General features: G+C 35.3%; 2 protein-coding genes across 3 annotated transcripts; both read left to right on the top strand.

Moving 5' to 3' along the window:
• Nucleotides 1-6,118: 6,118 nt before the first annotated feature.
• On the top strand, nucleotides 6,119-20,400 carry LOC120416148 (putative gustatory receptor 28b). Its single transcript, XM_039577825.1, has 5 exons — nucleotides 6,119-6,298; nucleotides 19,008-20,006; nucleotides 20,061-20,132; nucleotides 20,190-20,279; nucleotides 20,335-20,400. Exons 1-5 carry the CDS (start codon nucleotides 6,119-6,121, stop codon nucleotides 20,398-20,400), a joined length of 1,407 nt encoding a protein of 468 aa, XP_039433759.1.
• A 2,860-nt stretch (nucleotides 20,401-23,260) lies between these two features.
• On the top strand, nucleotides 23,261-26,191 carry LOC120416191 (putative gustatory receptor 28a). Of its 2 annotated transcripts, XR_008212550.1 has the most exons (5): nucleotides 23,261-24,242; nucleotides 24,295-24,366; nucleotides 24,424-24,513; nucleotides 24,566-25,741; nucleotides 26,126-26,191. XR_008212550.1 is itself a non-coding variant. In XM_039577876.2 (4 exons), exons 1-4 carry the CDS (start codon nucleotides 23,280-23,282, stop codon nucleotides 24,626-24,628), a joined length of 1,188 nt encoding a protein of 395 aa, XP_039433810.1. In that variant the 5' UTR covers nucleotides 23,261-23,279; the 3' UTR covers nucleotides 24,629-25,801. The 2 variants fall into 2 exon arrangements, 1 of the variants encoding a protein (XP_039433810.1); XM_039577876.2 differs by lacking the exon at nucleotides 26,126-26,191 and having other exon boundaries at nucleotides 24,566-25,801.
• Nucleotides 26,192-27,821: the final 1,630 nt, after the last annotated feature.

Raw genomic sequence — 27,821 nt, 5'->3', positions numbered from 1 at the left:
TTGTTTCGCAAGTCATTCAAGATAATTTTCAATGTGTTGAGATTTTTTGGATTTCTTCCGTTTTCATTCCATGCGAATTTAAACCTTTTCTCGCCATCTTTTATTGCTTCAGTCTACACCGGGTTCATTCTGTTGACAATCTACCTAGTTTTCATGCTCTACAGCTATTACAGAACAGTTTGGGAAGAAATTGTTCCCGAAGCTAGTGGGAAAGTCTACTTCAAAGCTGCGTTGGTTGCATTTAACATAATTTCGGCGGTGGTTGCAATCTTAGTTACGCTGAAAAATCAGAAAGAAATCGTCGATATCTTGAACAAAATCTGGCAGGTTTGGAGTTTACTTGAGCAGAATTCACCGAAAATGGCCGACCGCAAGTTGTTAAAAAGTGTGATAGTTAAAATTTTACTCGTCGATGTTATTCCTGGGGCGTGTGTGTTCAGTTATCGATACCGATACTATGTTGCTAAAAATAAAAACGATGCACTTCAGGAACTTTTGTTTACATTGTTACAGTTTGTAACAAGTTTGAATATTCACAACATGTTCATCGTTCTATTTTATGTGGGTACCCATATCTATCGTTTGATTAATGTCAAGTTCAGGAATTTAAACTTAAAAATTAAACGATTAGAGAAAGGATTGAGCTTTTGGAGATTACAACCAGCAAAAAGAAATAGAATTGTTCATCTTATCGAAGCAGATCTCAATCAGCAAGTTACACTGCATTTTCTCCTCAATAAAGTCACCCAAAAGTTGGTGAAAATTCACGCACTGACGCTGCTGCTTATCGTGATGACCGATTTCCTCGTAATCACGTCCAGTCTGTTCAGTTTGTATGTGACTACAGTCGTGGAGCAGCAACGTGGCCGCGAGCCTCACCTCTCATCGTACGGATTCCACGTGTTTGCGGTTTACTTCACGCTGCTGCAAGAATTTTACTTGGTGCGAAGTGCAGCGCATTACACAAAACGGGTTAGTGTAGAAAAAAATTGTTGTTATGAGTTATTGAAGTTATGTTCAAATTTTCAGGCTAGGAAAGCTGGCCTTATTCTGGAGGATCAACGAAACGATTGCTTTAAGGATCGATTGAGTCGAACTGTGAGATGATTCTAATACCTTTGGAGAAGTTATTTATATAATGAGTTAATTTTTATTTCAGATAACATCGTTTACAGTTCAAATGTTGCACCAGAATTACAGAATAATGTGCTTCAACATGTTTACTATAGATTTTACACTGATTCGTTCGGTTCGCATTGGAGAATTTCATCTGTTTCAATTATTAACTTGAGTTTTTTTTCAGATGCTGGCTTCAATAACAAACTACTTTGTTATTGTAATGCAAGTTCAACTTTCAAAATAGTGGAATACTTTTTATCTTTATCCTGAATAAAATAATTGACTATTTTTTTTCATTTTCTAATTACTAATTTTCTAAACTTTCCAGCAAAAGTTACCTCCGTTTGCTCCATTACCGAGAAACAGCCCTCCAAAAAAAAAAAAAAAAAAAATAATAAAAAGAAACTCTCTAATTTCCTATCAAAAATAAGCACGAGCTCTTAAGGCATACTTTCAGGGGTTTGCATTTCAATGCGTTTTTTGTCGAGCGTCCAATTTCCAGTCCCGGAAAAAAAATTCCCGGGAATTCCCGGGATTTCCCGAAAAAAATATTACCCGAAATTTGTAAATTTCCCGGAAAGTATACATTTTCCTTACTCTTTGGTTCCAATTTTTTGAAAATTTATAAAAAACTAATGAGAGAACCTAACTTAATTTTATTCATTTTAATCTATTGTGCATATTGAACTTATAAGAAAAAATCGGGTTCATTTCAGGTGTATTTCAGATAATATTTATTGTAAAACAATAATAGGATTTCATTCTGTTTTTTTTTTTAAATATTTTTTCCAACTGGTGAGGTATGTCTCACTATTATTATTTTGTAAAACATGTAGGGGAGAGTGGGGAGACTTGATCCCCTTTTTTTGTATCGCACATAACTCTGTCAATTTCTCACAAAACTATGATCTCTCTGCATGAATTGAAAGCTTAAACATTCAACTATGTTTGGCTGATAAGGGTATTTCATCAGATAAACTCTTCGAATAATGCCAAGCTTTTTTAAAAAATATTTTAAACCGGCATTTTCTAAATGTTGGGGGTAATTTGATCCCCCTTTCAACATTTTGAAGAAATCTTATTCATCCAAACTTTTAATTTTCTATAAGATACAGCAATTTCACATTAAACCAGTACGTTTGTGTTCAAAATATAACAAGGTTAGCATGTAAAATATTTGAAAACTTAAAATTTTCTTTTTTAGACCTAAATTGAGCATGTTTACAAAAGCTGGTAGTTTTTGTTTACAAAACTTTTGAAAAACGGTTCAAACTGCAGTTAGTTATGTACAACTATACTAAAGGAAACTATGTACGAAAACCCAGCCAATTTTTTTTTATCTTGGGGCTGATTCCAGTGACTGTAAAAATGCAGGGATCAAGTCTCCCTTAACGCACTTTTTTAAACAATTGATTGTAAAAATAGTATGACGATAAATTTAATGTCAAATGCGTAAGGGTTTTGGAGTTGATATGTTTATCAAACAATTCATGTATAAAAAATATTTTTTTGAATAATTTTTGAGTGTTTTCTATACTTATCAAAACAAAGAAAAAAGATCTCTTGGAAGTTTTTTGCAGCACTTCTTAGAAAAATGTGTGTAACTCAATCCAAACATTTTTTAATTTTTTTCTTTGTTTTCTACAATGAGTTTTATTCAATTTCGCACAACTTTCTAGAACAAAGCTAATTGTTTTACCCACATGCTGACGAGATACAGGCTTGGGATCAAGTCTCCCCACTCTCCCCTACTGGGGTAGGCCACACAAGGTCCATGCAATATTGTTGGAAAAAAATATTTTTCAATAGTATTTGAAAAATAGTGGCGTTGAAAATTGTATTTAGCATTTTGGGGTGACTTTGTACAAAGTATTTGTTGTTAAAATCAGATTTAAATTGTTCAAAATTTACACAATCTCTAAGGTTGCTGATAAGTTTTTAAGATGAAAAAAAAAATCAATGTGTAAATTTCCTTAACTCAGTTTACATATATGTACATATAAATTTTAGGTGAAATTGACAAAAAGTCAAAATTTTGCCTAAAAATCGTTAAAGTGATTTTTGTTGATAAAATTACGGTTAAGTTATTTTCCAGGAAAAACATAATTTCTGCAGGATTTTATTTTTTTTGCTTTATGAGTCAACGTTATTCTTAAACATATTCCCTTGAAATGATAACAGAGACAAATTTAAAAACATTTTTATGGTTGAGAAGCATGGATTTTACTCACTGATTCAAAATTTGATTTAAAAAATCAATACTTCTCTGCAAAAAAAAATCAAATGATTTATTTTTGATTTGGTAGGAGTTGAAAGACAGCATATAAAATAAGAAAATTTCAATATTTTTATAAAGTTGTATGATTTTTAAAAGCAGTCAAGCCATTAATTGGCCTCCACACTCAGATTGAACATTAAAGTTGCTGTTCTATAAAATTTTGTTGCAAAATATCAATCAGAAGCATAAGATATATAAGATAAGATCAATTTTCGATAACTTTCAAATTTCCCGGGAAATTTGTTCAAAATTTCCCGTTTCTGGGGAATTTTGTAACCCCGGGAAATTGGACGCTCTAATCATGACAACTACGTATTTCATCTAGGGGAGCTGGGGGTAAGACGGCCACCCCACTGTTTTACTAAGTATACTAATGAATATTACTAAAATGTTTAGCAATACTGTTTCTCATGCTAAAAAATGCATATGGAGTCACCGTTGCCAAACCTTTTGTTTGAAATAGTATAAAAATAGCTCAAAATAAACAAATATTTTTTCAACTTGAAACTGGATGTAATTTTTATGATTTACAACCTAAGCATTTTTGTTAGGTAACAATATGTAATCCTTTCATTAAATATTATGTCATGTTGAATTGAAGTTTTCTCAACATTATGTCCCTCTTAATTTTTAAAAAATGCGATGAGCTATTTGCAAAAAATGTTTTATAAAATAAGTAATTTTGGGGCAAGATGACCACCTCCACGGGGGGTAAAACGGCCATCCATAATTTGTAAATTTGATTTGATGAAGGTTACATTTTTGAAGGATTTTTGACTGTTAAGACATTTTTAAGAAATATTTGACATATTTTCGGTAAAACTATCATTTTTTTATCAAAATGCTGTCAACTGCCGGTTCGTCAATATTCCTTACTGTGATATAGCAAAATTCATTGAATAGTATGAAATCCTTTCAAACTTTTAATAAAAGTCGCTAATTTAATATTGTTTACATAGTTTTGATTTACTAATTCTAATCGAAATACACAAATCAGTTAATTTTCATTAAATTGGGAATATTTTCGTGTAAAAATTCATATTTTTTTCATGAAATGTGGTCGCAATAATATGAAATTCACATAGCCAAAATATAAAATTTGTTGAACAGCATTTTTATTCACATTCGAAACTTGTTTTTTTTTTAACCAAAATAGTTAAAATGTTCAGAGAATGAGAGAAGTCTGTTCATGTAGGTATTTGGGTGGATTTAGCAATGTTATCAAGTTAATTTACAGCACTGACCGTCTTACCCCACATGGGTGGCCGTCTTACCCCACGTATTTCATATATATTCGATTTCAATTATTTTGTAAAATTGCTGAAAAGTCTTGAAAATTGGTTTTTAGATCAAGTAATTTATGTCATTTCTATAATGGACAATCAGTAGAACAATATGTACCTGATTTGAGATCAAAATAATCTGTAATGTTAATTTTGTGAGCCTTCTCCCTTAGGGTGGCCGTCTAACCCCCATCTCCCCTACTACTTGCAGAACATAACACTGATGAAGTCTGCTAGTAGTAGATCTGTCAAGATATTAAATATATAGCGGAATTAGAAAGAACAACTCGCCTCTTTGTATTCATAATAAATTGGGTGTCACATTGAGACAATTAATCCGATTAAATCATGCATGTTTATTGAACCACTCGTCGAGACTACACTAGACATCTAAGTTGCATTGTTAATTTGATGTTGGTTAACCGTGGTAAATTTTCTTGAAATGATTCGTTAGTCAAAAATTGATCGCGGTGGAAACTTTTTTATCACAGTTTTTTGTGTAATTAATGTGGTTAATGCTTTGGTGAATTTTTGCAACTCTAGACTAGTTAGAGCTAGGAAAAGTATCTTGATTATTATGTTTGAAAAAATACGACTAAATATGTTTTGTACTTGTACTGCAACAATGGATTTATCTCAACAAGCATTGTTTGTTAAGACATTCAAGATTATTTTTAAAGTTTTGAGAATTTTTGGATTTCTGCCGCTTTCATTCCATGCAAAAAAGAAGTTTTTCTCGCCATCTTTTGTTGCTTCGATTTACACTGTGTTCATTCTGTTGACGATCTACCTAATTTTTATGCTCTGCAGCTATTACAGCATGATTTGGTTAGAAATTGTTCGTGAAGCCAATGGAAAAATCTACTTCAAAGCTGTGTACATTGCATTTAACATAACTTCGTCGGTGGTTGCAATCTTAGTTACGCTGAAAAATCAGAAAGAAATCGTTGATATCTTGAACAAAATCTGGCAGGTTTGTAGTTTACTTGAGCAAAATTCACCGAAAATGGCCGACCGCAAATTGTTAAAAAGTGTGATAGTTAAAATTTTACTCGTCGATGTTATTCCTGGGGCGTGTGTGTTCAGTTATCGATACCAATACGATGTTGCTAATAATAAAAGCTATGCACATCAGGGACTTTTGTTTACATTGTTACAGTTTATAACAAGTTTGAATATTCACAACATGTTCATCGTTCTATTTTATGTTGGTACCCATATCTATCGTCTGATAAATATTAACTTCAGCAATTTGAACTTAAAAATTAAACGATTAGAGAAAGGATTGAGCTTTTGGAGATTACAACCAGAAAAGCAAAATGGAATTGTCCATTTTATCGAAGCACAACTTAATCAGCTAGTTACACTGCATTTTCTCCTCAATGAAATCACTCAAAAGTTGGTGCAAATTCACGCACTGACGCTGCTACTTATCGTGATGACCGATTTCCTCGTAATCACGTACAGTCTGTACAGTATGTATGTGACTACAGTCTTGGAGCAGCAACGTGGCCGCGAGCCTCAACTCTCATCGTACGGATTCCACGTGTTCGTGGTTTACTTCACGCTGCTGCAAGCGTTTTACTTTGTGCGAAGTGCAACGCATTACACGAAACGGGTTAGTTTAGAAAAAAAAGCTGATATGAGTTATTGAATTTTAGTTAAAATTTTCAGGCTGGGAAAGCTGGCCTTATTTTGGAGGATCAACGAAACGATTGCTCCGAGGATCGATTAAGTCGAACTGTGAGATTCTAATACCTTTGGAGAAGTTATTTTTATAATGTGCTGAATTTATATTTCAGATAACATCGTTTACAGTTCAAATGCTGTACCAGGATTGTAGAATAATGTGCTTCAACATGTTTGAGATAGATTTCACACTGATTCGTTCGGTTCGCATTTGAGAATTTCATCTGTTTTAATTTTTAATTTGAGTTTTTATTTTTTCAGATGCTGGCTTCAATAACTAACTACTTTGTTATTATAATGCAACTTCAACTTTCAATATAGTGGAATACTGTGTATCTTTGTCCTGAATAAAATAATTGACTAATTTTTTTTTTAAATGTGTTTAAATTCAGAGTTTGGATAATTTAGCACAATTAAAAAAAAATAGTCTATGTTCATTAGGGTGGGTACGGATTTTGGAAAGTTCTCAGATCAAGTTCTGGTGTGGTTCCCCTTGTAGGGCATACCCATAGAGACTCTCACGCCAAATTTCAGCTCATTTGGTTGAAAACTGGCTTGTCTCAAGCGAGTTCAAGTTTACATGGAATTTACTATGGGAAATTTTGAATTTTCGTTCATTCGCTCCTACAGGCCTGGGGAAAACATGTAGAAACTTCTAGGATGGCCAGAAATGAGCGGAATCGTCTGGAGAACAACTTTCCCTAAGAGACCAGGTCGATTCGTTCAACCCCCATCGAGCTCAACGGCAATACATCCGGGGTTTTCGGAACCAACGGTTTTCTCCAGAAAAGCAACAAATTTTCCTTAGCATGCTATGAATGCTTGATGAACACCGCGACGCCACATGTCAAACAGCTACCACGTGGACTAGCATCGCCTATAAAAAATTACTTTTTATTACTTTTTGAACCATAGAATTAAAATTTATGGTGATCCTGATACTATTTAGCTGTATTCTAAACCTCCAAATAAGAAAAAAAAATGTTATGGTGCAAATTTTACAATCACGTGGTAGCTGTTTGACATGTGGCGTCGCGGTGTTCATCAAGCATTCATAGCATGCTAAGGAAAATTTGTTGCTTTTCTGGAGAAAACCGTTGGTTCCGAAAACCCCGGATGTATTGCCGTTGAGCTCGATGGGGGTTGAACGAATCGACCTGGTCTCTTAGGGAAAGTTGTTCTCCAGACGATTCCGCTCATTTCTGGCCATCCTAGAAGTTTCTACATGTTTTCCCCAGGCCTGTAGGAGCGAATGAACGAAAATTCAAAATTTCCCATAGTAAATTCCATGTAAACTTGAACTCGCTTGAGACAAGCCAGTTTTCAACCAAATGAGCTGAAATTTGGCGTGAGAGTCTCTATGGGTATGCCCTACAAGGGGAACCACACCAGAACTTGATCTGAGAACTTTCCAAAATCCGTACCCACCCTAATGTTCATACACATTTCTTAATTCTATCTTTCTAAAAATCGTTTCTAATCAATGTATCATGTTTTAAACTTTCCAGCAAAATTAACCTCCGATTGACCTGGTACACATGCCGAGCTTCCGTGGCCGTGAGGTTACGGGTTTCGCCTTGTAAGCGGAAGGTGATGGGTTCGATTCCTGTCTGGCTCGGCGTCAGATCCCTTAAAAGAGTAAATAAGCTCACTGGGAATACTAACCGGTAGGGGATGGGTTTCGACTAGCGACGTGCTGGGTGTCCAATCCAGAGGTCGTGAGTTCAATTCTCGTACCGAGATGATGAAGTTTAAAAAAAAAAAAAATAAAAAACCGTTAAGATTTCAATTTTCGTCATATCAGCCAAATTTCGTCAAAATCCATGTCAACTTGATACACTTGTCGATAGTTAACAGAAATCCAAAGTTTGGTGCCAATTAGGTCATTCCTCATTATTTGGCACCGCCCTTTTTTTGACGTTTTTCTGAAAAAACTTTTTACTCTTTTATTCGTAATATTCAAACTTTTAAACCAAAAGACTTTCTGCTTTTTACATTTTATAGGAAATTGTTCAATGAATTAATTAAAAATAAAATCTCAATCCTCAAATACCTCCCAATATTGCTTCTTTTGCAGTTTATGGTTTAAAAGTTGATTTTCACCCATTCCTTTTTGCCTTCCTCACTGAGGTAAGGCTATAATCCTGCTCTAAAATTGAACTTTTTATTAAAAGCTCGAAAACCCACCTTGATGTATACATATCGACTCAGAATCGAAAACTGAACAAATGTCTGTGTGTATGTGTGTGTGTATGTGTGTGTGTATGTGTGTGTGTATGTGTGTGTGTATGTGTGTGTGTATGTGACCAATAATGTCACTCAGTTTTCTCAGCACTGGCTGAACCGATTTTGACCAAACCAGTCGCATTCGACTTGGTTTAGGGTCCCATACGGTGCTATTGAATTGTTTGAAGTTTCGATAAGTAGTTCAAAAGTTATGTATAAAAATGTGTTTTCGCATATTTTCGGAAGATGAATAAATGGCAGTAAACTGAACCAAACATCACCATGATATACATCGTTATTTAGGTAATTGAAAGACCTTTCCAACGAGTCCACAACATTGAAGATCTGGCAACCCTGTCTCGAGTTATAACCACTTAAGTGATATTTATGTACTTTTTTGTAGCCGGATCTCATTTAAATGTATGTAAACAATGTCCGGATCCATCATCCGACCCATCGTTGGTTAGGTAATCAAAAGAACTTTCCAACGAATCTACAACATTGAAGATCTGGCAACCCTGTCTCGAGTTATAACCACTTAAGTGATATTTATGTACTTTTTTTGTAGCCGGATCTCATTTAAATGTATGTGAACAATATCCGTATCCATCATCCGACCCATCGTTGATTAGGTAATCGAGAGACCTTTCCAACGATTCCACAAAATTGAAGATCTGGCAACCCTGTCTCGAGTTCTGACCACTTTAGTGATATTTATGTACTTTTTTTAAGCCGGATCTCACTTAAATGTATGTAAACGATGTCCGGATCCATCATCCGACCCATCGTTGGTTAGGTAATCGAAAGACCTTTCCAACGAGTCCAAAACATTTAAGATCTGGCAACCCTGTCTCGAGTTCTGACCACTTAAGTGATATTTATGTACTTTTTTGTAGCCGGATCTCACTTAAATGTATGTAAACAATGTCCGGATCCATCATCCGACCCATCGTTGGTTAGGTAATCGAAAGACCTTTCCAACGAGTCCACAACATTGAAGATCTGGCAATCCTGTCTCGAGTTATGACCACTTAAGTGATATTTATGTACTTTTTTGTAGCCGGATCTCACTTAAATGTATGTAAACAATGTCCGGATCCATCATCCGACCCAGCGTTGGTTAGGTAATTAAAAGACCTTTCCAACGAGTCTTAAACATTGAAGATCTGGCAACCCTGTCTCGAGTTCTGACCAGTTAAGTGATATTTATGTACTTTTTTGTAGCCGGATCTCACTTAAATGTATGTAAACAATGTCCGGATCCATCATCTGACCCATCGTTGGTTAGGTAATTAAAATACCTTTCCAACGAGTCTTAAACATTGAAGATCTGGCAACCCTGTCTCGAGTTCTGACCACATAAGTGATATTTATGTACTTTTTTTGTAGCCGGATCTCACTTAAATGTATGTAAACAATGTCCGGATCCATCATCCGACCCATCGTTGGTTAGGTAATCGAAAGACCTTTCCAACGAGTCCAAAACATTTAAGATCTGGCAACCCTGTCTCGAGTTCTGACCACTTAAGTGATATTTATGTACTTTTTTGTAGCCGGATCTCACTTAAATGTATGTAAACAATGTCCGGATCCATCATCCGACCCATCGTTGGTTAGGTAATTAAAAGACCTTTCCAACGAGTCCACAACATTGAAGATCTGGCAACCCTGTCTCGAGTTCTGACCACTTAAGTGATATTTATGTACTTTTTTGTAGCCGGATCTCACTTAAATGTATGTAAACGATGTCCGGATCCATCATCCGACCCATCGTTGGTTAGGTAATTAAAAGACCTTTCCAACGAGTCTTAAACATTGAAGATCTGGCAACCCTGTCTCCAGTTCTGACCACTTAAGTGATATTTATGTACTTTTTTGTAGCCGGATCTCACTTAAATGTATGTAAACAATGTCCGGATCCATCATCCGACCCATCGTTGGTTAGGTAATCGAAAGACCTTTCCAACGAGTCCACAACATTGAAGATCTGGCAACCCTGTCTCGAGTTCTGACCACTTAAGTGATATTTATGTACTTTTTTGTAGCCGGATCTCACTTAAATGTATGTAAACAATGTCCGGATCCATCATCCGACCCATCGTTGGTTAGGTAATTAAAAGACCTTTCCAACGAGTCTTAAACATTGAAGATCTGGCAACCCTGTCTCGAGTTCTGACCACTTAAGTGATATTGATGTACTTTTTTGTAGCCGGATCTCACTTAAATGTATGTAAACAATGTCCGGATCCATCATCCGACCCATCGTTGGTTAGGTAATTAAAAGACCTTTCCAACGAGTCTTAAACATTGAAGATCTGGCAACCCTGTCTCGAGTTCTGACCACTTAAGTGATATTGATGTACTTTTTTGTAGCCGGATCTCACTTAAATGTATGTAAACAATGTCCGGATCCATCATCCGACCCATCGTTGGTTAGGTAATTAAAAGACCTTTCCAACGAGTCTTAAACATTGAAGATCTGGCAACCCTGTCTCCAGTTCTGACCACTTAAGTGATATTTATGTACTTTTTTTGTAGCCGGATCTCACTTAAATGTATGTAAACAATGTCCGGATCCATCATCCGACCCATCGTTGGTTAGGTAATCAAAAGACCTTTCCAACGAGTCTTAAACATTGAAGATTTGGCAACCCTGTCTCGAGTTCTGACCAGTTAAGTGATATTGATGTCCTTTTTTGTAGCCGGATCTCACTTAAATGTATGTAAACAATGTCCGGATCCATCATCCGACCCATCGTTGGTTAGGTAATTAAAAGACCTTTCCAACGAGTCTTAAACATTGAAGATCTAGCAACCCTGTCTCGAGTTCTGACCACTTAAGTGATATTGATGTACTTTTTTGTAGCCGGATCTCACTTAAATGTATGTAAACAATGTCCGGATCCATCATCCGACCCATCGTTGGTTAGGTAATTAAAAGACCTTTCCAACGAGTCTTAAACATTGAAGATCTGGCAACCCTGTCTCCAGTTCTGACCACTTAAGTGATATTTATGTACTTTTTTTGTAGCCGGATCTCACTTAAATGTATGTAAACAATGTCCGGATCCATCATCCGACCCATCGTTGGTTAGGTAATCGAAAGACCTTTCCAACGAGTCTTAAACATTGAAGATTTGGCAACCCTGTCTCGAGTTCTGACCAGTTAAGTGATATTGATGTACTTTTTTGTAGCCGGATCTCACTTAAATGTATGTAAACAATGTCCGGATCCATCATCCGACCCATCGTTGGTTAGGTAATTAAAAGACCTTTCCAACGAGTCTTAAACATTGAAGATCTGGCAACCCTGTCTCGAGTTCTGACCACTTAAGTGATATTGATGTACTTTTTTGTAGCCGGATCTCACTTAAATGTATGTAAACAATGTCCGGATCCATCATCCGACCCATCGTTGGTTAGGTAATTAAAAGACCTTTCCAACGAGTCTTAAACATTGAAGATCTGGCAACCCTGCCTCGAGTTCTGACCACTTATGAGGCCTTGAGTGACATGTGTGTTTTTTTTGGATCAAATTTGTGTCCAAATCCATCATATTACATATCACCCATTGTTGGAAAAGAGTGAGGAAGGCACCAACCACATAGGTGGATTAAGTTAGTTTTTTACAAAAGAATCAATGCATATCTCAAACTAATCCAAACCATTCCCGAGGAACAGCCCTTCATGACGAGTTATTAACGATTTAAAGGAGACGTTTTTTTCCAAGGAATCGATTCAGAAGATATCCTTGATGCCGATTTTTTTATTGTCACCCTATTGCAGATGAAAAAGTACCATAAAAAGACATGACTCTCGATTTTTTACAGTTGAATAACGGCAAATGGCAGCGATTTTAAAAACATTGTTTCAATGAAAAAATTAATAAATATAAATAAGCGTTTCTTTCGGAATTGTACACAATAACACCACATTTCTATCTCTTCGCGGTTTTGGGCTACAAATCATTGGGAAACATGGCTTAAGGAGGTATTAGACAGTGACAAACAAACAAACTCGCACTTTTCGACTGCATTTTTTTTTGCAGAAACGTCAACCTGCCTTTTGAACATTTTGCTTTGTTTGCGAGTTTGTCAGTTTGTTTGTTTGTCACAGTCTAATACCTCCATTAGTAAAGATCCCAAAAAAAGGAAGAGGTCATATACGATACGTTAACCGGCCCACCGTTACAAAATATAGGTAAATGGAGAGAGAGAGGAGATGACTCATATCTGGGAAACAGCGCACCTTATAAAAAAATGTTGAGTGTACCCAGTTGACCCAGTTGGTCTTACTTCCATTTCTAAACATTGTTTTCAATAATTAGTTACCTTACCCTATTCAATGTCAATGTTCCATGTTTTGACGAATAAAAGTTTTGGGATTATGTTTGGGTAATAAAATACTTGCGATTGATGTAATCAGATGTCTCGTATATCAATAATTACTATGCCTGATTAATGAGGCAATTAATTTATGTCAACTGTGAATCCTGAGTTAAGTCTCAAGAAATTTCGCTAGTTAGCTCCTAAATAATCATAATTATTTCCAAACGGTCACTTTTCTTCAAATCGTTCAAAGCAGTAATTTATGTTTTAAAGTTTTTCGGCTTCTTTCCCTTTTCATTCCACTCTAGAACGCCTAGTTTCTCGTCTTCATTTATCGCGTCAATTTGTGCTAGTTTATTTCTAATCGTAATATACTTGCTTTTCATGATCTACACATTCTACAAGACAGTTTGGAAAGACGTTGCCGAGGTCAACGAGAAAATCTATTTCAAAACATTTTTTCTGACGTTCAATTTAACGTCTACGCTGGTTGCTATTTTAGTTACACTGAAAAATCAGAAAGAAATCAGTGATGCTCTTAATAAATTGTCACAAATGTGGAGTGAACTTTTGCGAAATAAGGCGGAATTGTTTGATGGGAAATTGTTGAAGACATTTATGCTTAAGTTCCTTCTGATTGATGTAAGTGGAGTGGTATTTGTGTTCAGTCTGCGTTACATTTACACAACTGGTAGACTTAAAAGTCAACGAATTCAATCGGCTTTGTTCACAACGATACAGTTTGTGACTAGCTTGAATATTCACAACATGTTTATAATTTTGCTGTATGTGGCTACCCACATCTATCGTTTGATTAATACCAACTTCAGAAATTTAAATCAAAACATAAAACGGTTGGAAAGTGGCTCAACCTTTTGGAACTTATCTCCTGCTGAACGATTCACAATAATTCGTGTTCTCGAAGCTCGACTTGATCAACTTGTGGATTGGCACTTTCTCCTCAACGAACTGACCCAAAAGTTGATCGAAATGCACGGATTTACGATTCTCCTGATAACAATGTGCGACTTCTTCACAATCACCTCAAGTTTGTTCAGTTTGTACGTGGCTGTCCTGTTGGAGCATCGCGGTCTGGCTCACTTTTCACTGTACGCGTTTCACGTATTTTCCGTTGGCTTCACAACGCTGCAAACGTTTTCGCTGGTGAGGGCTTCGGCGCACTTCACAAAGAGGGCGCAAAAAACGGGACTAATTCTGGAAGATCAAAGGCACGACTGCCCCGAGGACCGTTTGAGTCAAATCGTGAGTTGATCCTGCTAAAACATAAAAACAAATAATTTTCAACTGAAAAAGCGCTTTTCACCTACTTCCAGATAACATCTTTCACAACGCAAATGCTGCACGAGAGTTACGATATAATGTGCTTCGATATGTTTGCAATTGATTTTGCCCTGATTTTTTCAGTATGAGATTGAAGTGTCGCTTAATTTAGTTGTTGACTTGATTTATTTACATTTCAGATGTTGGCTTCGATAACCGACAACTTTATAATAATAATGCAATTGGAGCTTTCAAATTAACACATGGAATTTAGAAGACTTTAACAGGATAGCATTCTTGAAGGATATATTTTATCGTTAAATAATAAATCAAATTACACTTTTTTAGTTTGTACCTCGTTGGTTGGTCAAAGTCAAACTCAAAAGTGACGAACTGTCACTTTATACACGGCGCTCACGCACACTATCAAAGCAAACGTCTGGTAGTATGTGTGAACTCCGTGTAAAAGGGGTGTCAAACTAAAAAGTGTCTCCATTCGTTTGACAACAGTTGGTGTTGGTGTTTGAGTGTACTACTCTTTTTGAGATTTTACCCTTCACAGAAAAAAAACAATTCTCGTAATCTTGAATTAAGTTCCCGTATGTTAGAACCACAAAAGAATTTATTCATGAGTATGGTGCATTTGCACTATAAACGTAAATATATTCCTTCGTGGTTCTCGCATTCGTGAATTTAATTCACGATTTAAAAAACTGTTTTTTTTTTCAGTGTTGCGGGGGCTTTCGTTCAGATTCTATAATATTGGAGACATTTTTTCTAAGCTACTTTTGAGCAGACGTGCATTGGCACGCTCTGTAATGGCACTTCAAATTTAGCACATACACCAAGTTCAAAGCATGCTACTCCAGCCCAGTGCTAGTGCTATTATTTAGCACTCATAGATTTTTTTTCCTTTTTAGGGGCCTCAAGCAAATTTGATTACCGGCCAACGGGAATCTATTATAACTGCAATATACCTTATTCTTGATTCTTCCATAAAAAATAAATCTCAGGGTCCGCAAAATCTTCAGAATGTTTAAATTCAAATGTTGTACCCATTCAAATGCCAGCCTATTCACGTCCATTTATGTCTCCAGGCCACCTGGAACTGATTTTCGGGTACTTCCAACGATCAACTTGTCCGTTCCATGAAGCTTATTTTTTTCAGGGCAATAATCTGCGCTGATTAAAAAAAAAAATGTTACGATTTTTGCCAAAGCAAAAAAAAAGTTCACCTTGAAGGGATCAGAACCATGGATCTTCTGCTTACATTCCTTGAACACTAGCACTGCACCAAATTTACAGATGAATGTGGTTGTAGTTAGTTTCATCACATTCTGGACAATAATGACAGTAAACTTGAAATCAACAAATGAAAAAACAACCTGGTTACCATTTTTGTTCGAGTGCCAGGGCGAGTGCTATGATTGAAAGCGCAGTGCTATCCGGTAAAAAAGCACGCGTGCAGTGCCAATGCATGTCTGCTTTTGAGTAATGAGTTCGCAAACAGTTCGATCGTTAATTGTTCATTCTTTATTATAGCGGTGAGTTTTGATTTGAAATACTGATAACAATACTGATAATACTGAAAAAAAAAACTAATTTTTCTCAACTTTTAATGGGAGGCCGTATTTCTAGAACCAAATATCCGGAAGTTAAAAAGCAAGGTAAAAAAAGAAAATTGCCCAAGATTAAAAAAAAACAAAAATGCAATTCTTTACTTTATCGAACGATTTCTTTTTTTTTATGTGGATAAAACTTGGTGGGGACATTTCTATGACCAATAAAGCCATTTGGTTCGCCCATAAAACTTTGGCAGCTGTTCATACAACAAAGAAGTGACGAATGACCTCTCTAGGTTAAAGTCACGTTAATAAAATAAACAATAACATGCAACAAAGGGTGCCGTAAAACGGTGTGGCATTGATAGAATTTTTATATATTTTTTGAACATTTTCCAAGTGGTATGGTTTGTCTCAAGATTCTTATTTTTAAACATTTTATTTCAATTAAACTGAATGTGAAAACTTTTTATTTGTGTTGCAAACAAATCAAAAGTTTTCATATTTTATATAAAAATTTTCGACTGAAAACGCCTATAAATTAGAAGGTAATTTTAATTACGCTTCAAAAACACATAATATTTATTTTCTACAAACTAATTTTTCCTTTTTTCCACAAAAAAAATTTCCGGAATCCATGAGTTTTTGATTTTTTTTAATGTTTAGGCCGTTGCAAATATTTTTCAAAGTTTATGTCTGAAAATCAGGGGGCAAAAAAGAATATTTTTCCAAAAAACTTCAAAATTTCCATGAAAATAGAAGTCTAATCAACTGAAAACAATCTAAAATGCATTTTTTGCATTGATAATCATGTTTAGCATGTTTGGGCTTGTTTCAAAATGTTTTGCATTTTTATGAAATTCCAATGTACAGCCCGGCAAAAAACAATATTTATCGCAAAAAAATAAAATTTTCGCCAATACTTAGATACTTTGGAAACTAATGATGGCAAAACAACTGGACAAGTGTAAAATGCATTTTAAAACACTGTTTTCATTAAAGTGTTGAAAACGTGGCTCGTAATTTCAATTTTTATACTTTTATACGTAATATGATTATAAATCTTACTCAAAATTTGGGTTTTACATCAGTTTTCAATGTAACATAATATTTTCAATCGAATATGAGATATGAGTCATCTCTTCTCTCACTCCATTTTCCTATTTCCCGTAACGATGGGGCGGTACGACCCCTTTCATTTTGCTGGATTTTCACTAAAGGAGATATTGGACTGTTAAAAACGAACAAACTGGCACTGCTTTGTGTTTGACAGTTTGCCAGACGCGCAAGCAAAGCCAAATGTATACAGGTTGACGTTTCTGCAAACAAACAAAGCGCGCAAACTGTCACAAAGTTCGAGTTTCTTTTTTTGTCACAGTCTAATACCTCCTAAAGTTTTCTAATTATTTGTAGCTCAAAACTGTGAAGAGATAGAAAGGTGGTGTTAAAGGGACTTTTGCGTAAAATTCCGAAAGAAACGTTTTGTTTTCATTGAAACAATGGTTTTAAAATCGCTGCCATTTTACGTTACTCAACTGTCATTATATGGTACTTTTGAATCTGCAATAGGGTGACAATAAAAAAAATCGGCATCAGAGATACCTTTTGAGTCAATCTGGTGGATCGTTAAAGTTGGTAAAAATCTTTTCATACAAAATTGTCTCCTTTAAATCGTTAATAACTCGTTAGGGTTATCTCGTGTCGGTTTGCGATTATGGGCAAAGTTGTTTGTAATAAAGTATCACACCTGGCAATGATCCGACAATTTTTTTTTCACTTTTTTGTTGAACTTGAATATGTTTACTTTTCTCCATACATTTTTGGAAAACCTTAACCGATTTGGCTCAAAATTAGCAAACTTACTAATTTTGACCTAAATAATCAAGCCAAATCTCTTAAGATTTAACAAAATTTAAATTTTTTCTTGTGACTCTATAAAGCAATTTTCCTGAGAGGGGTATTTTTTTTCAGTAGCATTTTTAATTTCGAATTAAAGTTTTTTTTTTGTAACTTTGCAGAGTTACACTAAAGAGTGTAGGGGAAGGTGGGGCAAGACGACCATATGGGGCAAGAGGAACAATCGCTCGTACGGCCGTAATTTTTACAATTTTGATTATTTCCAGTATGAGGAATTGTTGCTAGCCATGCAATCAGCTGATTCTACTACCACATAACCGCCAAAACGACGTAAACGCCACGGGGCATAAGATTTAATGAAGTTTTTTTCAAAACCTTTGTTTTCTTATAATATTTGGCTTGGGGTTCGTTTTAAGGCTCTTTTTATCAAAATGCTATTTTTCCTAGATCAGTAGTGTCCCTACCAATGACATGCACCTATTACAAAGTATGATTTAACTTTTGATTATTTTTATTGAGAGCTTTTAAAAAACTTTGTTCAGGTGGGGCAAGTGTACCATATGGATTTTTAGTATGGAAAAAAATACGAATTGCTGCAACAACATATTTTATAGGGAAATAAATACATGAAAGTACTTAAAAACTGATAAACAATTGTTAAAAAAGTTGTCCATACAAAATATAGTGATATTATGAAAATTTACTATTTATCATCCGAGGAATATTTTTTTTCGTTAAAACGATAAAATTTTTATTAAAATATTATTATTCAATCTAAAAATGGAAGAAACCTTTCAAATACATTCTAATCTGATGTATCTAAGTGATAACAGTTCAATTGTTAGTAAATTAACATGTTTTTTCATGCATTGTTCCTCTTGCCCCAACGGGTTGTTCGTCTTGCCCCACTAGTTGAGTAGAAAATATAGAAAATCAAAAATTTTAAAATCAATTTTTTACATTAAAAAACAGGATTTTTTAAAAACTAGTTCTAACAAAGTCTTAGTCAAGACCTAGAATAAGATGATTATAATAAAATCCGACAGATTTTTAAACTTTTGAATAGGTTATAACGAGCATTTCCTTAGCTTGTTACACTTGCCCCACTTTCCCCTACCAATGTTTCACAAAGTTTTCGAGCAGACAACAATTTTTTTTGCGTTTGTTTTATATTAAATTTCTTATAACAAGATTTCCAATTTTCCAAACGTTAGATAAAACTAATGGCGTGTAAATGTCAAAATAAGAAAAGTTATGCTGACTATTTGGTGGGTTGAAATTCGTGGGGGAGTTACACACTATCAATTATGAACGTCGACCTTTGACGAAATATCAATTTGGTGAATTCTGGCTGGAAACCTCCATCTGATTATTATCCACTAAGTCTCGTACCATGAACCGCCGGTTCACGACCATTCAATTCAAAGTCACGTATCAAGTATTTATTTGCATCCTTAAAATTTTCGGCCTGTTTCCTTTCGGTTACAACTGTGTTGAAAGGCGTTATTTTGAGAGTAAAGTACTGTATGCGTATAGTGGAATTTTGCTGGGAATTTACATCTATTTCGTGGGAAGCTTCAAATGGAACATCGTCAAGAACATGAGCATGGAAAGTTCGCAGTACAATATTTTTTTGATGGCTTCGGCACTAGTACTAGTATATGTTGGAGTTGTCGTTACGAGTTTAGTAGCGTTGTTTTTTTCGAGTAACTTTTTGGTTTTATTCAACGATTTGCGACGACTCTGGTACAAGATGAAAGTGTTAAGTACGATTCCGTCTATCCTGGATAGAAAACTTCTCACTAGATTCTTCGTCAAAATCTTCATCATAGATGGTGGCTACTTTCTAGGGATTGCGTACGCAAACTCACGACAACTATTTGGCCATGCCGACGTAAATGAGCAAACCGTGCTCTACGACACTTTGTACAACCTGCACAATTTTGCTGCCAATGCCACATTTATCAACCTTTTTGTAGCAATAAGCTATCTTGGGGCTCATTACTATCGCTTGATCAATGTTAGAATTCGAAACGTCCACCAAAAGCTTGAAAAAGTATCGAACGACAACACCGCCAAAAAACGATTAGTTTTCAGTCGAATCGCGAGAGAACTTCATCAACTAGCCCAATGGCATGGTCAAGTCAACCAGCTGACCCTCAGCTTCATGAACCTCTACGGCGCGTCCCTTTCGGCGATGGTTTTGAAATTTTTTATGATCCTCCTGGGGTCACTTTTTGGCGCTTACGTCACCACGGTCGTGCAACTTTCGATGGGTTTACCTGTGCAGGGTGGCCTCGTTGCCTTCCACCTGCTGATGGTTTCGTTCTACTTCGTGCAGTACTACTACCTGGTGGCGAGTGCAGCCATTTTTACGAAAAGGGTAACTTTGGGGTGTTTTGCGAGTGAAAATTGTATAAATCTAAAATTATTTCAGGCTGAAAAGAGTGGTACAATTTTGGATAGCTTAGCAAGGATCGATGAATCCGGTGGACACTTGGAAGATTTGGTAAGTTTTGTTAGACTTGCATTTGAAAAAAAGATGCCTAATTTGCCTAATTTTTAGATCGCGACATTTTCTCTAGAGCTACTGCATCGCAACAATAAAATTGAAAACAATGGAATGTTTATCGTAGACTATTCGTTGATTTACGCAGTAAGTTTATCAATTCAACCATAGTGGCAAACCTCTCTAAAATCTATCGTTTCAGGCATTGGCCAGCATGCTGGGCTATTTGATCATTGCTGTACAGTTTCAAATAACGGACGTAACTTAAAGTTGATCAATTCATTTTGTTGTTTTTATTATAAAAAATACTTTAAAATGCAGTTTCTGTTTAAAAATGTGTTTTAACAAAATAAATAATAAAACATCTTTAGTAAACAAGCTGCGAGCTATTTATTTTGTGTTTTATAGAACTATGTAACATAGGTTCGAATGCACCCTCTAGCTTTGCTATGGGAAATCTGATTAATCTTTATTTCTAATCAGAAAATATGATTAATTACGCTGTACTATATCATCATCACAACGATTTTCCATATAGTGTCACTACTCAATAAATTATGCACAAGTTATCCCTCGGCAGTCCAACATCTATTTCTCAAATTGATTTTATCATCGTGTAGTGTATAACTGTATACAATGATTCCTAAATTCTTATTAATTTATAGATTTGTTTTTTTTTTCAATTTCTAGGTGATTCTGCCTAAGGGAGAAAAACTATGTTTTGCAAACATTTTACATTTTAAAATAAAATATGAAGTAATGTTTAAACGCAGGTTTTTATAATTTCGCTTTTGAGAATTTCTCTTAAAAAGTGATTTTATAATAAAAAAAAATTAATGCATAAATAGTTTGTCTTTACAAATCTTGCGAAAATGCGAAAAACTATCAAATAATTAGAAATGTGTATTTTGGAAAAAATCTAGAAAACATCATGCAAAAAAGTAATGGAGCACATCAGAATCTAGAGCATGAACTTGGAATTTTTGTCCTCGTTTGTAGCTCTAAAACGGAATCTTTGAAAAAAATTCATTGATATTTTTTCCAATGAAAATCCTATACATTCTTTTGTAATAAAGACAAAAAATTAAAAAGTTTTATTTGAACAAAAATTACAATTCCGAAGTGCTGACGTTTTTTTTGAAAAAAGCACGGTTTTTAAAAACGTTTTAAACACAGCCCAAAAAAAATCTTTTTTATTATGAAAAAAAAAAAAATTGTACAAAAAAGCGCAAACATTTGTTTTGATATAAAAAGTAGCAGTAAGGCTAGTACAAATTTAATGTAATTTTTATTGCAATGCGGTTTTGATCAAAGTCAAGAGAAAGGGGAGCAAAAATACAAAATTACAAAAATTACAAAAATTTTATGCCTTATTTTCGATATTTGGAAACAAAAAATATTTTTCGCTTCATTAGAACTATGTTTATGTAAAAATTCTGCGCAATATCAATGAATTTATGAAATTATTTTTTTCTCAAATTTTAACGTTTTTCAGCGATCTGTAGTCCATATTTTTTTCATTTAAAAAATTAATAGTCTTTATTTGATTAAAGATGCATAAAAAAAGCACCTAATTATTTTTGTGACAAAATTGGTTTTGCTTCCTCATTCTTTGGAGAATTTTAAGGGAAGGGAAATATTATTTCCAATGACAAAAAAGAAAGATCGAAAAAATTCCTATGATTTGCCCTATTTAATGAACATACGGTTGATTTAGCTAAAGAATGTTCAAAAAATTAAAAATGATGGAGTTGGAAGATTTTTTAATTGAGCCAAACAATCCAATAGACTCAAAATGTTATGTCTGAAATTTGGAAATTAATTGATCCAATCACATTAGTCATAAAGAAAGTACTTGAAAAGCCAGATGAAAAATGGATAATACTTGTCCCAGGAAATATGTGAAAAGCAGGAGAAAGATTAAACAAGTTCCTCTGAATTTATGGAGGACGAGATATCAAAAAACGGACCTAAGATTCGAGATCAGGAACAAAAGATTATGATTTATGATTTCAATCAAAATCAAAATCAAACCATCCACATTAACGAACCCCGGGTCTTTTGTGGTCTCTATTGCAAGTTTCTGCTCGAACCTAAGAGTCCGAAGGCTTGAATGGGGAGAGCACCCAAACCTCTTTCTACTCCAAGGAACCTTCCACCCCAGTGTTTGAACTGACGACCTTCGGATTGCGAGTCCAACCGCCGCCAGCGATTCCACCGGAGTAGGCTTGGTTTGATGTGTTGTTTGTACTTATGGCATGGAGAGAACTCCTACACCTGGAATGACTTAACGGCCTAACAACCAAGGCCGGGACCGACATTTTACTTCCTCATCCGATGGAAGGTTGCAGCAGATGGGAATCGAACCCAGAATCATCCGCTTACAAAGCGGACAGCGTAACCATTCGGCCACGCACTGCCACATGATTTGATTTTTGATTTATGATTTATGATTTATGATTTATGATTTATGATTTATGATTTATGATTTATGATATATGATTTATGATTTATGATTTATGATTTATGATTTATGATTTATGATTTATGATTTATGATTTATGATTTATGATTTATGATTTATGATTTATGATTTATGATTTATGATTTACGATTTATGATTTATGATTTATGATTTATGATTTATGATTTATGATTTATGATTTATGATTTATGATTTATGATTTATGATTTATGATTTATGATTTATGATTTATGATTTATGATTTATGATTTATGATTTATGATTTATGATTTATGATTTATGATTTATGATTTATGATTTATGATTTATGATTTATGATTTATGATTTACATTTTTATAAACAATGACAAAGTCACATAAAACAAGTCAAACTTCCACCTATGACATTTTCTAAAATTAAAAAAATTCTTCTTTCCAATGCTTTTAGGTTGAAAAATTGATTTTTGGCGAATTTTTAGATCGAAGCCCACCTAGAGAAAAGGTTTGGGGAACAAAAGATGCCTAAAATGAAAATGGAGTCAGTGAGGGTTACGTAGAATAAGCTGTTGACATCGTTTACCAAGATGTTCTTGTTTATGTACCGCGATAAGGCGGTTATCAGTAAATAGCCAGAATCAGTTTTTAATTACATCGAGTTGGGATACCTTCTTCATTCGTCCACGATGAGTCAAATCGCTGCATTGCAACTCGAAGCAACTTTTCGAGCATTTGTTAACATTTTCCGTATTTTTGGACTGTTTCCATTCTATTACAATAGCGTTGAGCGACGATTCTATGCTTGCAACATATCGTTGGCCTACAGCGTCTTCTATTCGGCGGGATACATTTATTTCTTCGCGAGAATAAAATGGCTTATATTCGTTCACCTCAGCTCCGATCAATCGCAGTACAACAGGTTCTTGATTACGGCGGCGTTAATGACGATGTACGCTGGCGTTGTTACGACAAACTTGGTGGCCATTTTGTATCGACGTCGATTTTTGAGATTGTTCAACGGTTTGATGCAGCTCTGGTATCGAATTAGGGCGGATGCAAACTTTAAGCTGGACCGGAAATTGCTTTCAAATTTTTTGTTTAAAATATTCGTCGTCGACTTGGGATGTTGTGTGGCGATTTCAATTTACGGTATTTCAAGTGGAGTTGCCGTGAGTGTTCCGTACGATACGATGTACCACGTGTTCAACTTTCTGGTCAATGCCACCTTCACGAACCTGTTCGTGGTCGTCAGCTACCTTGGGGCGCATTACTATCGCCTGATAAACGTGAGAATTTCCGCTGCGTATCGTAAAATTGAGGAAGTATCCACTAAAAACGTCGTACGAAAGCGATTGGTTTGCAGCAGACTCGTCCGTGAGCTTCACCAGCTGGCGCAATGGCACGGCGTGCTTAACCAACTGATTCACGAATTCACGGATCTTCACAGTGCCTCGCTGGCAGTTATGATACTGAAAAACTTTGTCATCATGGTTGGGGCCCTGTTTGGGGCCTACGTTTGCACCGTGGTTGAAGTTCTGTTGGGGTTGGCGCCTGTTTTCAACCTGTTTGCGTTCCACATGCTGATGGCGTTTTTCTTCTTCATGCAGTTTTACTACCTGGTGACAAGTGCTGCCAAACTGACGAGAAGGGTAATTGAAGTTATTTACCTTTGAAATATTTAAAAAATTTACTTTATTACAGGCAGAGAAGACATCAGCCATTTTAGGGGATCTTACAAGCATAGATGAGTCAGATGAGCGATTAGAAAACATGGTACTTAAAAATCAAGCAAATTGACGGAACAATTACTATTGTTTCGTTTTTTTTCAGATCGAGACGTTTTCCCTGCAGTTGATGCATCGAAATCATAAAATTCAAAACAAGGGAATGTTTGATATCGATTACTCGTTGATGTATGCGGTAAGATGATCTATTCTGGTACTATTCCTGTAATTTTAGTTGATTGTTTTAGGCACTGGCAACCATGATGAACTATTTGATCATAGCGGTACAATTCCAAATAACCACTGCGTAGCACAGCAATAAAGTCGTCACAATTTGGACATTCGCGCGAAAGCCTGTAATTTGTGCCATTCAAGCATGTTCTATCGAATCTAATAAAACAGAACAAAACAATCATTTCCCCCAAATTTCCACCTACTAATTCAAGATGGAACCACGTTTATCTGCTCTCCTCAAAGTTACTCTTACTTGCTTCATTTACATCCTTCAAATCAACGGATTTTTCCCATATTTTTTCCACAAATCCGATAGAATCCTGTACCACTCAAATATTTGCATCCTGTACAGCATGATTTACCTTCCCGCCTACGCCTACTTCATCGGACGAAGCAATCTGGCAACACTGGCAAACCTAATAAGTTTCAAATATGACCACAACGCCCTGCTGCTCGGAGCTTCGGTTTTCAGCGCCTACTTTCAAGTTTTCGCCATGAGCTTCGAAGTGTGGATCAAGCGAGAAGAGTTTCGCCTGCTGTTCAACCAACTTCTACGCCTGTGGAGCGATTTACGCAAGAATGACGTATCCACCTCATTCGACAGAAAACTGCTGCTTAAATTCTGCTACAAACTGTTCGCCGTTGATGGAGTCACAATAGTTTTGGTAGCCGTTTACTATTCAGCCAGGGATGATTACAAACTCGTTGAAACTATTAGTCGAGTTAGTCCGTTCATGACCAGTTCTGCCATGTCGAACTTTTTCATTTCGATTGGCTATTTGGGAGCACACTATCATCGGCTTGTCAACGATCGAATTGGGCGTATTAATTGTAAAGTATCGAAAATTGATCAAAATAGTTACTTTTGACGACTTCAACCAGAAAAGAAACGGCAAACAATCGAAAAACTTTCAGGAGAATTTCGACAAATAGTAAATTTACACGGTAAAATAAATCGCCTAATCATGAGGTTTATGGAGCTCCACAGCGCAACACTGGTCATTATGGCTGCGAAGAATTTCATTCTGATTATTACCGGACTGTTTGGGATATACGGAAGTACCCTGGCGCTAATATCGAGAAATATGCGACCTCAGTTGGGCAGCTGTGCGTTCTACTCGATTTTGACAGTGTTTGCTGCGGTTGAATTTTACTTTTGGGTTGGAAGTGCAGCCATTTTTACAAAAAGGGTAAGGCAAAACACATTTTAGATAGCAAATTTAAATTTGACAATTTTGATTTTCAAGGCGGAGAAAGTAGTAAATCTTTCCCAGTTCCTGAGGGGAACACCCTTGAAGAGTATCGGGGCCGGCATTTACAAAGCGGATTCAGTGGCAGTTTCATTTTCAACTTAATGTTAACATGTTAAGGTTAATGTTAACATTCCATAGGTCGCCTCCCTAAGGTGTCGTGATAAGGTCCAGTTTGTGACGATACACTACCTTCCCTTTACTAAGCAATCGATTCCAGAAGGGAAAAGATCACCAGTTGTGTTGGTCCGAGCCGGGATTTGAACCTCGATCTACCGCTTACGAGGCGGAAGCGTTACCACTGGGCTACGTGGCTCGGTCAAGGCGGAGAAAACTGGCGCGATTATTGAGGATTTTGCTGCTGACGAATCTGTTGCATTGGATGAATTGGTAAGTTGAGTTTCAGAACATATTGCTTTAAAGTTATCAAGTTTTACAAATCTATACAGATGAAATCAATCAGTTTGGAGTTGTTGCACACTGATCATAACATTGAGGCTCTAGGATTTTTTCGTATTGATTTTTCACTACTTTTTGCGGTAAGTATTTATTTTGTCAGTTTTTATACCTACATATTTTTTTGGATTCACAATGATTGTGTCTGTTGCAGGCCCTTGGAACTATGATCAACTACCTCATCGTTGCTGTACAGTTTCAGATTACGAGAGGTTCTAAAAATCAGGCTTAATTAATTATTAATATTGTTGAAATTTCTATTAACTTAATAAATTAAATGGATTACTTTTTTTTTTACAACCAGAGGTCCAATCTTCAATGTCTTTTAGACAATTTAATAGCTCTGAACTATTCAATTTTTTTTCAGAAATGGTCACTTTTTCTAAAAATGGAAAAACTGCAAATATTTTGCTGAAATCTAATGTTCAGTGGCTCTTCAAAACGGGGCCCTTTATCAAAAAATCTGTTAAGTACTTAAGCTGTTAAAGGCAAAATTACATGAAATTGAAAGCTCAAAAATATTTACGAGTCTAAAAAATCAAGTCTGCATTTATAAATTTCCAAAAACCACAAAAAGCCTATTTTTTTACTTTTTCGGCAAGGCCGTGTAACGCTCCATACATTTTTTTAAAATAAAATTGTAAGGAAATCTTGCTACGTTCGGGGAGGGGGTGCGGGGTCCAAAAATCTTTTTTTTCAGTTACGTAATAAAGAACGCTCCCTATTAAAAACGAAGCGAAACAAAAGAAACATAAAATTTTGCAATCGATGAGATTCAAACGCAGCACCCACAGCAAGGACTGGTGCCTTTGCCCGCTCGGCCATCAGACTGAAGCACGGTGTATTTTTTCGAGACCTTAATGATAAAAAAAATCGGTATGTCTGATATTTGGCACCGTGAAAGAAGGGCTCTTTCCCAACATTTTTTTAAAAGATTATTTTTCGATTTTATAGGATATTTGTTCAAAAAAGTCACAGAAAATCGGTGCATTCATGTTGATATCACTCAAATTTCTTATGAATATGTTTTGAGAACTCTAACCAACTATAACCAATCGAGCCAAATTTACCAGATTTCTAGCTTTCTTTGAAATTTCCCCAAAATCCAAGCTGGAAACCCCGATACGACCGAAAATAAATCTTTTTTTTTTGTACAATTAATCATGAAAATTTAGCAACACATTGCCCGGATACGAATTTGAGCAATAAACAATGCAAAACATAGATCATTTAATTAATAAGCTGTTTATTACCCAATAGGTTTCGAAAAATATTTTTTTAATCCTCCTCCACATTACACCATAACATTTAAAAATATTTTAGAATCAATCACATTGTAGAGAACAGTTTTCTGAACAAATTCCATAAAAAAGTATCAGTTTTGGTTCAATATTAGCAGAGATATGCCCAATTTCCTAAAATAAATAGTGACTTTCTCCAAAATTTCTTGATTCAATTCCCTTTTACATGATCGGCACTGCCTACTAAGTTTTTTAATGGATGTTATAGAATAATTTTCATGAATTTCGTTAAAATTTATTATAATTTGTATGTTTCAATAAAA

Source organism: Culex pipiens, chromosome 3 (genome assembly GCF_016801865.2).
Source record: "Culex pipiens pallens isolate TS chromosome 3, TS_CPP_V2, whole genome shotgun sequence".
Classification (NCBI taxonomy): domain Eukaryota; kingdom Metazoa; phylum Arthropoda; class Insecta; order Diptera; family Culicidae; genus Culex; species Culex pipiens.
This window is presented reverse-complemented; position numbering and strand designations above follow the sequence as displayed.